This window comes from Sardina pilchardus, chromosome 5 (genome assembly GCF_963854185.1).
Source record: "Sardina pilchardus chromosome 5, fSarPil1.1, whole genome shotgun sequence".
In the NCBI taxonomy this organism is placed as follows: domain Eukaryota; kingdom Metazoa; phylum Chordata; class Actinopteri; order Clupeiformes; family Clupeidae; genus Sardina; species Sardina pilchardus.
In genome coordinates this window covers 31,375,071-31,392,617 of record NC_084998.1, presented here as the reverse complement: position 1 = coordinate 31,392,617, position 17,547 = coordinate 31,375,071, and the positions used below count along the sequence as shown (strand labels likewise).

Here is a 17,547-nt window from a genome sequence, read left to right as displayed (position 1 = left end):
CAAATCACACAGGTTGGCTGTACAACATTAGTCTGCAAAGATAACGTGTGTGTGATATGATGAGGCTGTGTGTGTATGTGTCCCTCTAGACTGTTGAAGGCCTCCATTCCCTTCCCTTCCCTTCCCACACGCACACACACACTTCCGAACACGTAGGCTGGACAGAGGACAGATAACAAAACTGAAAGTGATATTGAAACTGTCTCATTTTTACTGGAATGAGCCGTGTCAACAAGCAGGACCCCTTCCGGACGACTCTGATGTAACATGGGAAACCTACAGCAACAACAACACAAAGTTGACCCTACTTCCTTTTACTGCCCATGAATGTCACTCCAACAAACAATACTCTTGTAGTGCCTTCATGCAGCTCGGAACCTCGGAGGACCAGCCTTAAAAAGTCCCGATCTCCGAAAAAAGTGTGTTCATGAGATCAGTTCGGAAAATAAATACAGGAAACGCATAAATACGTTATTAGAACTGCTTACTATGGTTGAGCAAGAAGGAAAATGTCTTGGGCGAGTGTTTCTATCTGTATTGTTAATTTAGTGACAAGTTACCTTGCCTATTCGTAATGACAATGAAATGCATCTCTTGTGTTGTTTCAAGGGAGGCTGTCGTGGTTGGAGAAGAAGATAGTGACGTCAACTCGGACACCTCCGGGCACAAAACTTCCGCAACTTCAAAACTTCTGAGTCTCCGAGCAAAAAATCCAACCCGACTTAGCGTTCAAGTCATTTTTCCGCTATCGGAGCTCAGAAATTTCCAAAGGTCCGATGTGCATGAAGGCACTACCGGTGTTCAATTCAGTTTCAGGCAAGACAGGTGCTTCAGGGAAGTGTAATCAACAGACAGGTCCTTCAGGTGCTGCTTCTCAGCGTCCCAGTATTCCCTGAAGACTCAAGCATGTCCAAAGTCCAGCCAAGAAGTGTAATCAACTAACAGGTATTCCTCAGAATCTAAGCCTGCCCGACAATCTTACTCAAGCATTTCCAAAGGACAACCCAGAAGTGTCAAGTATCAAATAACAGGCATTTCTCAGAACTTTTCTGACGTTCTTACTCAAGCATGTCTGCCCCGGAGATTAGATATGACTTGCGACCTATTCCCAAAATAGGAGGAGACCCTGTTTCAACATGGAACAATTCACCATATTTCTGACAGTTCCTGGTAATCATGGGGATAATCCAGGAGTCAACAAGCAGAGGTACTGTACATGGATTTAATGACAAACTAGTGGATCACTGATTCATTATTTTGCATACAAATTTACCAGTCGGCCTATAATTCCTCTTCTTTCGTCCCTTTAGAATTATAAGAGTAGCTCTGAGATATTCAGCTTCAACGTTTTAGAATTCCATTGATTTATACTGATAAGCAGAGCACACCTCTTTAGATGTAATACAACTACAAGAAACACCTCACCTCACCTTACCTCACCATCTTGGCCTGTCACAGAATGAGAATATGTCAGTAACTAAATTTTGACAAAAATGTCAGATAGAACGGGGATGATTTATCTTAATGTATAAACTGAAACCTAAATTCAAGAAAAATGTGTTTTCTTAGCAATAATGTGTTCAATTTTGACTTCTGACCGCGTCTCTTACCGATGGCATTGTGGAGGTGTGTGTGTGTTTATGGTACAGTACTGTGTTAATATGTGTGTGTGTGTGAGTGTGAGTGTGTATGCACGGTTGTGTGCACTTCTTACCGGTGGCGTTATGGACGCTACCTGCATTGCTATCGTGTTCCTGTTAGCGTGCGTGTGTGTGTGTGTGTGTGTGTGCGGTTGTGTGTGCGGTCTCTTACCGATGGCGTTGCGGAGGTTGTGGACGTAGACGACGGCGTTGCTGGAGCCGGACGCCAGCAGGGCGTGCAGGTGCGGCGCGGAGCCGTGGGCGTGGTGCCAGCGCAGCGTGTTGATGATCTTGTGGTGCTGCTCCACGCTGCACAGCTGCACCAGACTGGGCGCCGCAAACACACCGATAGAGCTGGGGACCACCAGAGCCATGTTACACACACACACACCGATAGAGCTGGGGACCACCAGAGCCATGTTACACACACACACACCGATAGAGCTGGGGACCACCAGAGCCATGTTACACACACACACACCGATAGAGCTGGGGACCACCAGAGCCATGTTACACACACACACACCGATAGAGCTGGGGACCACCAGAGCCATGTTACACACACACACACACACACACACCGATAGAGCTGGGGACCACCAGAGCCATGTTACACACACACACACACACACACACCGATAGAGCTGGGGACCACCACAGCCATGTTAGACACACACACACACACACACACACCGATAGAGCTGGGGACCACCACAGCCATGTTAGACACACACACACACACACACACCGATAGAGCTGGGGACCACCACAGCCATGTTAGACACACACACACACACACACACACCGATAGAGCTGGGGACCACCACAGCCATGTTAGACACACACACACACACACACACACCGATAGAGCTGGGGACCACCAGAGCCATGTTAGACACACACACACACACACACCGATAGAGCTGGGGACCACCACAGCCATGTTAGACACACACACACACACACACACACACACACACACACACACACACACACCGATAGAGCGGGGGACCACCACAGCCATGTTAGACACAAACACACACACCGATAGAGCTGGGGACCACCACAGCCATGTTAGACACGCACACACACACACACACGCACACACACACACACACACACACACACACCGATAGAGCTGGGGACCACCACAGCCATGTTAGACACACACACACACACACACACACACACGTACCAATTCCAAGCCCTACCTCAACTCTTCCCCCTCCTGGAGACGTACCAATTCCAAGCCCTACCTCAACCCTTCACCCCCCTGGAGACGTACCAATTCCAAGCCCTACCTCAACCCTTCACCCCCCTGGAGACGTACCAATTCCAAGCCCTACCTCAACCCTTCACCCTCCCAGAGACCCCATCATTCGTCTTTTTATATATCCTCCCTTCCTTCCTCAGTCCTCGCTCCCACTGATCAATGGGATAGTCTATCCAGTGTTAGTTATAGATCAGTTGGGAACGAGCCTGGAGGACTGAGCATCGAGGATCGAGGAGAGAGGTTGAGAAGGGGCCTAGGTTTACCTTCCCTGCAATAGCACCTTGTCTAGGCACTTCTACCCACTGGGTCAGCCAGGTGTCCCTTCCCTTAGCATCTTGTGCAGGCATGCATCCTGTCGGGTCCTGCCTTGTTCTACCGGTTTTTTTCTAACTAAAAACAAGGATTTGGCTCCTATCAAGTTGGCTCGTAATTTGGCTCCTATCACAAGAACTTATAAGACCGTGCACACACACCCTCTACACACACACACACACACACACACACACACCCTTTTGCTGCACCCTGTTCTCTCTGACATTGATAGATGAGGCGAGAAGATGACACTTTGCCCTCCATAGAAATCCACAAGCTGACACAATACTAAATGTACATGTCCCATACCCATGAGGTTTATTTATGACTTACATGCACGTATAGTGTGTGTGTGTGTGTGTGTGTGTGTGTGTGTGCGTGTGTGTGTGAATGAATGTATAATGAGTACATGTATGGATAGTTTGGCTATGTGTGGTACAGTACAGTCCTATTTCAAGACTGCAGACCTGCACAAGGACAGCACATGGTGCAGTTATTCGAAAATGGAAGAAACACACAATCAATTTCCCTCTGTCTGAGGCTCCACACAAGATTTCACCTCATGGGGTGTTAATGATCATTAGAAAGGTGAGGGATCAGCCCAGAACCAATAAATAGAATTTGCCAGATGAAGACCCAGTAGGGTTTTTTAAAAATTAAATGGAGGCAAATAGCAGTGTTGCGGACATTATATTTGTTTCATTGAAGCTACTTTCAATTTGTCCTGCACCTGCAAGGTGGTATGTGCACACAACTACTGCTTTGATCAGCCCAGAATTACACGGAAGGAGCTTGTTTTATTATCTTCAGGCTTCAGGTGACCACAGTCACCAAGAAAACCATTTAGATTAAAATCATGCCGTGTCAAAGGTCCCCCGCTGGAGAAGGCACATGTAGGCCTGTCTGAAATTTGCCAATGAACACCTGAATGATTCAGAGAAGTAGTGATGTGGTCAGATGAGAGTGTTTGGAGGAAGAGGAATTCTGACTATGACCCCAAGAACACCATCCCCATCGTCAAGCATGGAGGTGGAAGCAGTATGCCTTGGGGGTGCTTCAAGGGCTTCTCAATTATGGTAAAAACCATCATTACGATTATCAGGAAAAAATACATGTAAAAAGATAATGCACACTCATTATTGTTGCTTAAAAAACAACATTTCTAAAAGCATGGCAATACTGAGCTTGTTTTGCAGTTGCACAGCGAGATTGCCAAACCACACTGACATGGTTTGGCATGTTACTGACGAGGGACTTACCCATCTTCATTCCCAATGGCCAATACTTTTCCATCTGGTTTCCAGCTGAAATCAGTATGAGGTGAGAGCTTGTGCTGTTAAAACACACAGACACACACACACACAGACACACACACACACACACACACACACACACACACACACACACACACACACACACACACACACACACACACACACACACACACACACACACACACACACACACACACACACACACACACACACACACACACACACACACACGGAAGACGGAGAGATAGAAAGATAGAGAGACAGAAATATTGGGGCAAAGAAAAATGCTGTGTATAGTCAGTCAAGCACATAAACATAGCCATATGACACTATCTCTCATTAAATACTCTAAATACTGAACACTAATTATCAAAAAAATGTTATTTTGGTTGCTTTGCCATCAGATGGGCTTCAGTAACCCTTGCTGCCTGATTAGTCTCCTGTAGCTCTACTGTAGCCTCACCGTGATGTGGTTGGTGTCGCAGATGAGCTTGTCGATGTTGGAGGCGTCTTCTGAGAACTTCCAGGGGTCGTGTTGGAGTATGATCCCCTCTCCTCCACAGCTGTACAGGCTGAAAGAGGGCTTATCGCCACCACCTGGAAGACATTTTGTCATCAGGAGACACACAGTGCACACCACTTCTATGGGAGACGCATGCGTTCTATTGCACGTCATTCCGGAATCGCTCATACCGTCAGATCAACTTCCTGGTTACATCAATACATTGACAGATATCGCTCTTAAGACCTACCTCATCTAACAGTAATGTAGACCAACTCACAAAAATGTTCAATGCCAATCCCTTCAGCAAACAGGAAAAGGATTTAAAATGTACATGACATGTTCCTGAGCCCCCATGTTCATGCCCCCAGAAGGTAGCGCTATAGTTTTTCGCACCGACAGTACTCTGTGACCTCAGGAAACGGAGATCTACCGTATGTGAAATATCGCCGGATTTTCCCTTTGACAACAATGAGGGCAAGTAGCTAACGTTAACATGTTACATCTTAACCAAGCAACTGATTTGACTTACCTGGTTAGATAACTTGAATTATTTTGTTAGACTAGCAATACTACAGTAAATTCTTAAATTATGGTAGGGATTCTATTTAGCCAGACCTCGGATAATAGCCGGGGGTGTGGTCAATTCGGACAAATAAAGGAGGGCCCCTAAATACAAGCCAGGGTAATGATTGCCTACCAGTACTGTAGGTCCATGAGCACTACAAGACATGGTTTCAATTTAACTCAATTAATTAAAACAGCTCTTCTTAATAGTTGATATTGTTGGTTGGCTTAATACTGTTGCCAATGAAAAGTCGTTGTCCTACACCATGGGTCTCCCACACGTTGCTCTCGAGCTACTGGTCGTTTGCTGCCCCCTTCTGAGCTTGCCAGAGGCTGAAGCAGTACATTTAAACACAATTAATGCCACAAGGCATTCCAGTCAACACATTTAATAATGCATAATAGAGCAAAATAACTCAATTAATGCTAGGGCCTACTTGGCTAGGCAATAAGGTTTCCATTAGAGCACAGTGCATGTTCAGTGAATAAATGAAAGCGGCTGCCGTGTCTTGCAACAAACAATGGGTGGAAATCACTACACTCTTTCAACTACATGAAACTTAATAGTGTACCATCAAATACCCCCCAGATTTCAGTCCCAACATTTAGCAATATAATCATACATTCCAAAAGTAAATTAAATCCCAAAACAAACCGAAAATCTTCTGCTTTTGATAGTCTACCGGTATTCCAGCAAGAGAAGTGTTGAACAGCTGGCCACTTTAAGAGTAGCCATTTACTTTATTTCTAAGAATAAAATTCAACAACAGAAACCTAATAAGAAATACAGGCCTGCCTCCATTACAAGCCTGCCCCAAATACAGGTCTGTGCTTTGTGCAGCCTAAGTGAAAAAAAGACCTCGGACACAATTTGAGGATTTATGGTACATCAAAACAGACCAATAATCTGTAATTTCCTATCATAGCCTACTGTGTACAGTGTAAACAGGAAGTTGATCTGTCAGTATAAGTGGATGATGTGCATAGAGCCTATTGTAGATCTACCAAGTGATAATGGACCAAAATGTATCATTAGAGTGCATGAAAATGCACTCTACTGTTATCCGATTTATTCTTATAGGTCATTATTCTTCTAACGCTTTTTGTGCGTGCAATTCAGCTTCAACCGTTTAACGTAGAAACTTCATTCAAACTGCGCTGCGTAGGTCTTACTTAGGTGACTTCAGCTATGTATTTTTCAACTTTGAAAAAATTATCGTTGAATTTATATTAATTTTTTAAAACATTTTTTCTCCCATAGACTTAAAGGGATAGTTCGGATTTTAAGACACGAAGTTGTATGGGTTCCCTGTCAGCAACGTAGTGCATCAGCACTGACTTACCCCCGACAGCGTCCTGTGAGCCGAGATCCAGCCGGTTTTAGATCGTTTTTGATGCTGAAGAAAGTAGTCCGGGAAGTTTCTGGGGTCACGAAAGTAAAGTGTTTTTCTTCTCAAAACCATATGCGTTCAACAGAGTGATATATTTGCACCACAAAAACGTTGTCCAGGAAAAATTCAAACCTCGTTATCACTTACTTATTTTTCGCGATTCCTATCACTGCGCGCTACTGACAGCTGGACAACGTTTTTGTGGTGCAAATATATCCCTCTGTTGAACGCATATGGTTTTGAGAAGAAAAACACTTTACTTTCGTGACCCCAGAAACTTGCTGAAGAAAATAGTCCGGCATCAAAAACGATCAAAAACCGGCTGGATCTCGGCTCACAGGACGCTGTCGGGGGTAAGTCAGTGCTGATGCACTACGTTGCTGACAGGGAACCCATACAACTTCGTGTCTTAAAATCCGAACTATCCCTTTAACATTGGATTATGACATCATAATAGGGCAATTAGAATCTTATGCCAGGTGGCCAGCCCCACCTGCAGCAGCTCTCTCTCTCTCAGGCTTTAAGCATACAATCTCTCTGAAGACTACACATATCCTGTTAAACTGTTTCCTCTGTCCACACCTGTTTCAAAATAAAAGTCCTCACTGCAATAATGCACTATTAAATCATTTAACCATTGAAACTACTCAACTATTTAACTGTTCAACCATTCCAACTGTCAGTTATCATCAACTATGCCTCCAGTCAACTACATGAAACCTCCATGTACCTAGCAACCAACATAGCAACCATTAAAATGAAGCGTTTATGACAGTTTCCATAGCAACCAACATGATTTTACTACAGTAACTTCTTTATTCCTGATAGTGGCCACCATAGATACCCTATCAACAAATGTTTCAAAATAAAAGTCCTCACTAGCAAGTTAGCTAGTTAGCATGGTTAGCACTGTTAGCATTTTTAGCATAACTGCTAGAAATGATTGCTAAGTTAGCTAATCAACCTGGTTAGCATAATTAGCATTGTTAGCATAGTTAGCATTTTTAACATAACTGTTAGAAATGATTAGCTAAGTTAGCTAATCAACCTTGTTAGCATTGTTAGCATAGTTAGCATTTTTAGCATAACTGTTAGAAATGATTAGCTAAGTTAGCTAATCAACCTGGTTAGCATTGCTAGCGTAGTTAGCATTTTTAGCATAACTGCTAGAAATCATTAGTTCAGTTAGAACTGTAATGTTTAAGCTTTAAACTGTCTACCTTCACACTATCAGCTTTCTTTAAACTATGCAACCACCATGTTTACCCTAGCTACACCTTAGTAACTATATCTACATTATCTACTGTATCTATACATTTTTGCATTTTCATGCACTCGTAATTTCCCTGGAATTACATTCTCTAGTTAAAACTGTAATCAATAAAACTAAATTCACAGTGGAATGGGCAGCAAAATATTAAATCTTTGTAATGTAATGTTTAATTCAATGTAAACATTTAAGACATGACCAATCGCTTACCGAAACTGAGCGGAGGGATGGGAGGGCCCCATGCCAGCGTGTACACGGTCTTCTTGTGGTACGTGCTTGAGCTCTGGGGTGGTCTAATGATAAGAAAGGAGAATGATTACACACACAAACACACACTCACGCTTACACAAACGCACGCACGCACGCACGCACGCACGCACGCACGCACGCACGCACGCACTCACAGTCACAGTCACACGCACAGTAAACATGAGACAATTCTCCAAACATTTACCACATGTGATGACTATGATACAATAAAGCCGATTCAATTTATTTCTAATGTTTATCAACAGTTTTAATGTCACAGTGTGGTATAATTATACAGGTTTCTCATTCACTGACATGTTACACTAGTTTAACCATGCATACAGTATGTGCTATGAGAAAACAGCTCCCTCCATTTTTCTGTCTCTCTCTCTATGGAAATGGGTGGATCATTGTGGGGGAAGTATCTTGAGTGTACGTTAGGGGTTCACAACTGGCTTCACTCACAAACGAGTGGGCTTGTTACTTTGACATTTCATGAGAGCAACATTCTCCCGGTGTTGTGAATAAAGCTGCAGGAGTAACCTCAACAGCAATAAGCAAACCCCAGCGCTTCAGCTTACTTGTTTGAGAAAACGTCGTAAACACCCACTTTTCCATCGTCTGTTCCAAAGGCCAGATGAGACTCCTTAGAGGGATGCCAGGCAAGCTGCACAGAGAATGGAGAGAGAGAGAGGCTTAAAGGGGCACTATGCAGTTTTTTAGCTTAATTTATCTTAACCTCGGAGTCATTGGAATGGTTATATGTCTTTTTTCGGGTTGAATGGCGGCTGTGTCGCTTCCACCTGGCGCCTGTGAGCGGAAAAAGTGCCCTTGCAAGTTTGGGCTGGCGGGCCGCCGCAATGACAAACAGAAAGTCTCGGAGCCTCGAATCATGCTCGTGATGCAACAAACTGCTTTACTGCACTACGCACGCGCGCACGCACACGCACACGCACACGCACACGCACACGCACACACACAAACGCGCGCACTACGACTACGCAATAAAGACATTGTTATAGACACCTACTGTACTGTACAGTAAGGTACGAGTGAAAACCTTCAGAGCTCGCGAACCTGCCCTCAAATGTTCCATAAAAAGAAGAACAGGAAGAGAGGAAGAAAACTTGAAAGGAAAGGAAAAGACTCCATACTTCTTATCTTAAATAGCCTTCCTTGTGACCCAATCTTTGTTGTATGAATCTTTGTTACGATCTTCTTTAAACAATACCGCTTCCTTTTATTCAAAGACTGAGAGAGGGAGAGAGAGTGGCAGAGGGAGAGAGAGAGAGAGAAGGAGAGAGTGGCTGAGGAGAGAGAGAGAGAGAGAGAGAGAGAGAGAGAGAGAGAGAGAAAGAAAGAGAGGAAGAAAAGGAAATTAGTTTGCTTGTGCACTCACCGCGGTGACTTTGGACCTGATGCCCTGCCAGAAGAGGCGTGTGTCGTACTTGTTGTTCAGAGAGAGGGTGTTCCACATGCGGACCATGTTGTCCCCGACCCCCACAGCCAGCAGGCCCGAGGCCACGGGGGAGAAGCTGAGCGCGTACACAAACCCCCCCAGTGTGGGCAGGGACCAGCAGCACTCCAGCGTCGACAAGCTCCAGCACTTTATCTACACACATCCAAACACACATACACACATACATACACACATACACACATACATTACAAATACAGGCTCCAACACTTTATCTACACACATCCAAACACACATACACACATACACACATACACACATACATTACAAATACAGGCTCTAACACTTTATCTACACACATCCAAACACACATACATCACAAATACAGGCTCCAACATTTATCTACACACATCCAAACACACATACAAACCTACATTACAAATACAGGCTCCAACATTTATCTACACACATCCAAACACACATCCAAACCTACATTACAAATACAGGCTCCAACATTTATCTACACACATCCAAACACACATACACACATACTGTACATTACAAATACAGGATCCAACCAAACACACACACATACATTACAAATACAGGCTCCAACGCTTTAACTACAAGGAAGCGCACATCCCAACAGAAAAATATACATTATAACCCAAACAATTGCAGGTTTATAAGTTCTACATGATTTTGCTACCATCTGCATGACACTAGTCCTTGATATATTTTTGGTGTCTCTGATATCTTATTTTACACACAATGCTTTGGTAATTTAGGCCACATTAATGGAAAAGGCGGTTAGAAATGCATGAAAATCAATCAATTCATATAATATAATGTTAGCCTATTATACAGGGGAAACATTGATTCATAAGATCTGACTAAATTCACCCTATAAGGGGTCTGGGTAACATTGTGTGGGCAGGTGACTTTCCAAGCCTTGGGACATTTGAATAATACTCAAAGAAAGGTTAATAATAAACAAGCCTACAGTTATCTAAAACTAACATTTAAACCATTTCTAATTCAGGCTTTAAAGCTAGAAATGCATTGAGCAATCTAAAATACTTTAATCTAAGATAAGCTATTGAATTAAGTCTGCACAGAGTTTGGGTAAAATCACTTCTATTACCCCTCACACCACACACATCCACTATCCTTCACACCACACACGTCCATTATCCTTCACACCACACACACATCCACCATCCTTCACACCACACACACATCCACTATCCTTCACACCACACACATCCATTATCCTTCACACCACACACCACACGTCCATTATCCACCACACACACATCCATTATCCTTCACACCACACACCACACATCCATTAACCACCACACACACATCCATTATCCTTCACATCACACACACATCCATTATCCTTCACACTACACAAGCATTTGGTTCATCTCAACACACTCAAAGAAGGACACCGCCAGCAGGCAGAGTGCATTGTGGGATATGCAGACAGCCTCACCTCTCTGTCCATGGAGGTGCTGATCAGGAACTCGGTGTCGTCCACCACGGCGGAGGACAGGTTGAACACGATCCGGCTGTGGTTCTGACCGTCTGCTGACGAGCCCAGCAGAGTCCACCTCTGCTTGTCTGATTTGGTGAGGTCCCACAACACCACCTCCCCTCTGCATGCAAACCATTGATACACACACACACACAGACACACACACACACACACACACAGACACAGGATTGTGAACAATACTGAAGCACCCTGTACATACACTAATCAACATTGCATTCAGTACAATTAGATAATACTGTACGTCATGTCACTTCTGGAGATCAGATCAGATGTCAATTGCATTCAAATTTGGCAAACAGTGGAGAACATTTGTGGTGAATTTGTCTTCTTTGAACAGATTTGAACGATTTAGTGCTAACATTCCATTTTGCCTTTGTCAAACTCACGCCCAGTTCCTCTATAATATATATGTTCGCGGAGAACTACTGTACGCCCTGAGACTGTTTGCATTTGTTTTGCAAACATTCTCACCAACAAAAAGCCTAATGGAAAACTGTTTGCAAACGTTCGCCTAGGTTTGCAAATTTGAATGCAATGATCTGATCTGATTTCTCTGGATTCTGATTGATTGACTGATTGACTGACTGACTGGTTGATTGGTTGATTGTTTTTATGATGTTATTGAAAGGACATTTGCTATAAAAAAAAACAATCAATAAACAGAATGTCTTTGTACATTGTTGGTCAAGAGAATAAGCACAATAAAGCTACAGGGGTTATCTGGATCATGGTCCTTGAAATGTGTGAAGTCCTTCAAATGTGTGAAAAGTCAGTCAGTTGATATTTTGTTGAATTTAAGTATGTAGGACATTACCATGATTATTCCAGAAGTAATATGAAATAAACAAATAGCCTCTGATTGAGGCTTTTATATATATATTTTACTGGTTATTTTGTAATGTAAAGTACAGAGGGACTTTGAATGCCTTTCTGTCTGCTGTTGGTGCATTTGGCGGTCAGAGGTGGCGTGTGGAGGATATTTAGCTTCAAAATGGTTTCAAGACAGACCGACCATCTCCTCTGGCCCGCTCATTTCTTCTCTTTCTCTGAAATGTTTTTCACGCTCTTTCGCTTTCGTCTAAAAAGGCTAGTATAACATGGAGATTTCCTGCTATTGTTCTAATGGGTTCTAGTGAACGATAACAGGAAACCAGCATAAACAAAAATGACATTTGACTCTGACCAGGGGTAATAACGCTGTGTTTTGTTTTTTTCCACTGGAGAGCTAATGTCGACTTAGAATCTGCGTCATCCTAATTCTAGCCAGAGACTCCTGAGCTGATGTTTCTGTGTTCCGTGGCTCTCCATGCACAGGTGTGGGGGCAGCCTACTGGTTAGGGCTTTGAGCTGTAACCGAAGGGTTGCCGGTGCCATCCCTGACCAGTAGGAAAAATCTGGGCGTGGGGAATGGTTGAGCACTGCTCTCCTACGCCCACATCCACGGGCTGAAGTACCTAACCCCTCACTACTCCCCGAGCGCCGCTGTTGAGCAGGCAGCTCACTGCTCCGGGTTAGTGTGTACTTCACCTCACTGTGTGCTGTGTGTATTTCACTAATTCACGGATTGGGATAAATGCAGAGACCGAATTTCCCTCACGGGATCAGAAGAATATATATACTTATACAGATGTGATGGATATGTAGTTTACGGATTGGAATATCCCCTACTGGACATAAAGCATGTGTAGCTCTCAAACATGTAGACGCTTTCATCACGCATTATCAGTGGGCAGATAAAACTAGAGTTGGTTTCTCTCTTACTTTGACCCCGTCTTTGTTTGTGTGTGTGTGTGTGTGTGTGTGTGTCCTCATTTAAACTACTAGTCCCCATGGCTCAAGAAGTAGGTTAACAAGGTAATTTTGAACGCATCAATGAGTTAGTTTCTCTTTTACTTTGACCCCATCTTTGTGTGTGTGTGTGTGTGTGTGTGTGTGTGTGTGTGACTGTGTGTGTCCTCATTTAAACTAAACTGCTGGTCCGTCGTGTAAAGGAACTGATAACATGGCTCTCAAACATGTAGACGCTTTCACATTCAAAGACAAAAACATTATCAGTGGATATATAAAACATAAAACTAGAGTTGGTTTCTCTTTTACTTTGATGCCATCCTTGTTTGTTTTGTGTGTGTGTGTGTGTGTGTGTGTGTGTGTGTGTGTGTGTGTGTCCTCGTTTAAACTGCTGATCCATCGCGTAAAGAAACTCCTGTTTAGCATCAAGCTCTCAGCTTGTCTGGGGAGAACTGTACATGCTACACTCTTAAGTGGTTTTCCACTGATGTGCCATGAGCCAAAGTACAGTCTGCTGCAGAATGTTGAGCAACCCAAAGCATTTTTATACAGGCTCATGAAGTAGGTCACAGAGGTCATTTTGAATCAATGACACAGCTTGGGGCAGCCGTGGCCTACTGGCTAGGGCTTCGAGCTTGTAACCGGAGGGTTGCCGGTTCGATCCCCGACCAGTCCACGGATTAAGTGCCCTTGAGCAAGGCACCTACTGTAACCATGAACGCCGCTGTTTGGGCAGGCAGCTCACTGCTCTGGGTTAGTGTGTGCTTCACCTCACTGTGTATTCACTGCATGCAGTGTGTTCACTAATTTACAAATTGGGATAAACGCAGACCGAATTTCCCTCACAGGATCAATCATGTGGGATGCCTGAGTGATCTTGCTGCTGAGGTAGGTCTGTGTCTCTGTGTGTGTGTGTGTGTGCCTGCGGGTGCGTGCGTGTGTCCTACCCAAAGCAACTGGACACCACATGTGTGGGCATGCCCTTGGGCCAGTGGACGGTGAGCCAGATCCTCTCCTTCACGCCAGGGTCCACCGTCGCTCCCCGCCTCTTCAGGAAGGGCAGCTTCAAGGTCATGACGGCTATTAGGGTGAAGGACAAGTGACAGAGAGGGGAGATCTCAATTGATTAGACTAATAGATCACATTCTTATATACTCAAATACGTACACACGCACACACGCACACGCACACGCACACGCACACGCACACGCACACGCACACGCACACGCACACGCACACACACTAAAAATCTGCCAGCTCCTACAGTATGTGTTTAATTCCAATAGGGTTACATAGGGTGCCAAATACTTATGACCCCAGTATTTAGGGAAGAACATGCATTTATTCATAATACATTATTAATTCACAAAGAAAATTGGTGTCCTTAATGGTTGGATATCTTCTCATTTCATTACTTCAGGCATTAAGATCAAATTCCAAAAGATGATTTTATATTCCTCTTTTAGTCCACTTTAGCATGGGTGCCAATACTTTCAGCTATGACTATGGCGCTGGTTGCGGAAGCCAGCCAGTTGCGCCACAGCGTCCCCCAAAGGTTAGATTCTGAACTAAAGTAGTGCACGACTGCACATACTTTCTGGGAGTCAAGCTCAGTTAGAGACTTCTTATTGACATCCTCATGGCTCATGGCGTGCACCCTTCCCACTGGACAACATTCAGTACTTGTTTATAAGCCTGCAAATTACCTGAGAACAGCCATGTTGACAAGGGGATAGCAGGCTACTGCTCCTGCTCAATTAGTGTTAAGTCATTTGACTCTGCGCTTTGGGGGGAGGGTGAAGTTGCAAGAGTGGTTCTCTGTACATGGGATAAGCTACGTTTGAGAAGGGGTGCCATTATCCCTAATACAAGTTAGTCTACCATCAAAAGGACTTGAACTGAAACTGATATCATTAGGTCAAAGGAAACGTATTACTATGTTAAAGGTATACTATGCAGGATTGGCGATTTCATGGCCGGTTTCGCTTTCACTTTTCATTTTCGCTCGTTTTATGCTTGCATATTTCTCTGCAGAGCTTCCCCTACAGCTTTAGCGTGTATATTTGACAAAACTCCTCAATCGGTCAGTCTGCCGTGCCTTTTCATGAGACTTTACATGACACTTCCTGGAGTAGAGCATGGGTGCGTGCCCGGTGTCTCCTGAAGTTGCAAGTGTGGTTTTACCGCTACAGACCACTAGAGCCGCCAAAAAAGACACCGTTCGACCGGTAATGACCCATTTAATCATATATAACAGTATGGAACGAATTGATTAACTGAAAAACGTTGCATAGTATACCTTTAAGGTTGCAATTAAAACTTGCATAACATGCCTTTGATCATCATGTTGAAGGCATCTTGCACAATCTACTCTATGCAATGTAATTCTACTATATGCTGTGTTCAAACAACCTGTGCCAATGACTGTGGCAAAATCGTTGGTCTTACTAAATTCTACCGATTCAGTCTTCACAACATGGCTCTTTTGGAATCAGTGTAGTAGCACAGCAGCCTCTGCTGGTGGTTTAAAAAACTGCAGCTTCAATGATCAATCGACTCAATCAAACTTATCAAAAACACACCAGTACATTTTAGAAAAATGTTTAAGAGTGGACTCTGCTCTCTGCATTTCTGACCAATCAATCAATGAATGTTAGGGAATCGCTGTTCCAAGTTCAAATTAGAAGAGCTCATTATAAAGCCTTCGACATCCTAATGGCCAGAGTCTAGAAAACTAGTAACTATAAAACTATAAACACATTCAGATGAGTGGTCTCAGCAAGAGGAGACCCTCTAACGACAGACACACACACACACACACACACACACACACACACACACACACACACACACACACACACAAGGGCTGTTGGAACGAATTTCGGCATTCGAATATAATTCGAATTTGTAAACAATTAATACTATTCGAATGTTAAAATGATAATTCGAATGTGTGTTTTTTATGTTATTTTTTTTTAAGTGTTGACTATATTTAGCAAACGACAGCTTTAGGTGCTGCTGAGAGCTCGTGAGAGCTCCCTCCTCCTTTTCTCAGCGCTTCGGTCAAGTGTTTATTGTTGCTACAGTATGTTACCAAAACTGTCTGACAGTAAGGCCAGCACGTCTTTTTGGAATGTTTGCCTAATGATAGCTAACTAGCCAACTAGCCAACGAGCTAACTGAAATGGCAGCAGTCGTTCTGCAGTCGGCTTCAGACAACCTGGGACCAAAACACGTCTACCTTTCACACTACGAAATCCCCCTGAGCCGGTTATTTCTGTAACGTGAATGTAATGTTTCTCAGTCAGAAAAGGGCTATTTTTACTTAGCAAGACAGCTATCACGTAGCCTAAAACAAGTCAACTACGATGTCATAGTGGCAGTGGCATAGGCTAAGCCAGTTTTTACAGTGTGAGTAGATAGAAAAATAGTAATATTAATAAGTCAAAATTGACCATTAAATATTTGAATATAATTCGAATTTAGAAAAATAATAATGAATGAAATTCGAATGGGATAATAGAGGAAGATTGACAGCCCTAACACACACACACACACCAGGTTCTGTATGCAAACCTTCTCAGAACATAAACACACGCATCAGGCTCTGCAAAGTTTCTCAGCGCCAAAACACATACACACACAAAGACAGCAGACTCTGGAGACCTTCTGAGTACCGAAACACACACACACACACACACACACACACACACACCACCATCTCAACACACGCACAAACACATCAGGCTTGGTTGGCTCACCTTTGCCCTTGGCTGTGCTCCAGATTCGCACGGTCTGGTCTTTACTACCCGAGGCCAGATAGCAGCCAGCATCACCTGTCTCAGCCAACGCTGCACCTGGAGAGAGGGGGGGGGGGGGGTTGGGGGGTTGCAAAGATGAGCAGCACAGTCAGTCAGGCTAAACACACACACACACACACAAACACACTCAGTCATACAACAGGAACACTTGTGTACACACACACACACACACACACACACACACACACACACACACACACACACACACACACACACACACTCGTAGATATACAAACACACAAGCACTTGTACACACACTCACACACACCACCAGTCTGTAACAAAACGCTGTGTGAGAGTGTGTGTATGTGTGTGTGTGTGTGTGTGTGTGTGTGTGTGTGTGTGTGTATGAGACTCTTGAAGGCTTCCATGACTTCGTCTGGGTCGGACACACACATACACACGCACCAGCCTCAGATCACACAGGCTGAACACACAACATCAGACAATTAACATACACTTAGGCACACACACACACG

The 17,547-nt window shown here is 43.9% G+C and overlaps 1 protein-coding gene across 1 annotated transcript in view; it reads right to left on the bottom strand.

Annotated features, from left to right (window-relative positions):
• Positions 1–17,547, bottom strand: part of gemin5 (gem (nuclear organelle) associated protein 5) — a 41,313-nt gene that overhangs the window by 21,342 nt on the left and 2,424 nt on the right. Inside the window, exons 5-13 of the mRNA XM_062537241.1 lie at positions 17,009–17,104; positions 14,195–14,327; positions 11,397–11,559; positions 9,878–10,090; positions 9,060–9,145; positions 8,440–8,522; positions 4,963–5,096; positions 4,485–4,558; positions 1,813–1,994 (exon numbers count right to left, since the gene is read on the bottom strand). Of these exons, the coding sequence (XP_062393225.1) occupies positions 1,813–1,994; positions 4,485–4,558; positions 4,963–5,096; positions 8,440–8,522; positions 9,060–9,145; positions 9,878–10,090; positions 11,397–11,559; positions 14,195–14,327; positions 17,009–17,104 (1,164 nt within the window). The remainder of the gene's footprint in view (positions 1–1,812; positions 1,995–4,484; positions 4,559–4,962; positions 5,097–8,439; positions 8,523–9,059; positions 9,146–9,877; positions 10,091–11,396; positions 11,560–14,194; positions 14,328–17,008; positions 17,105–17,547) is intronic.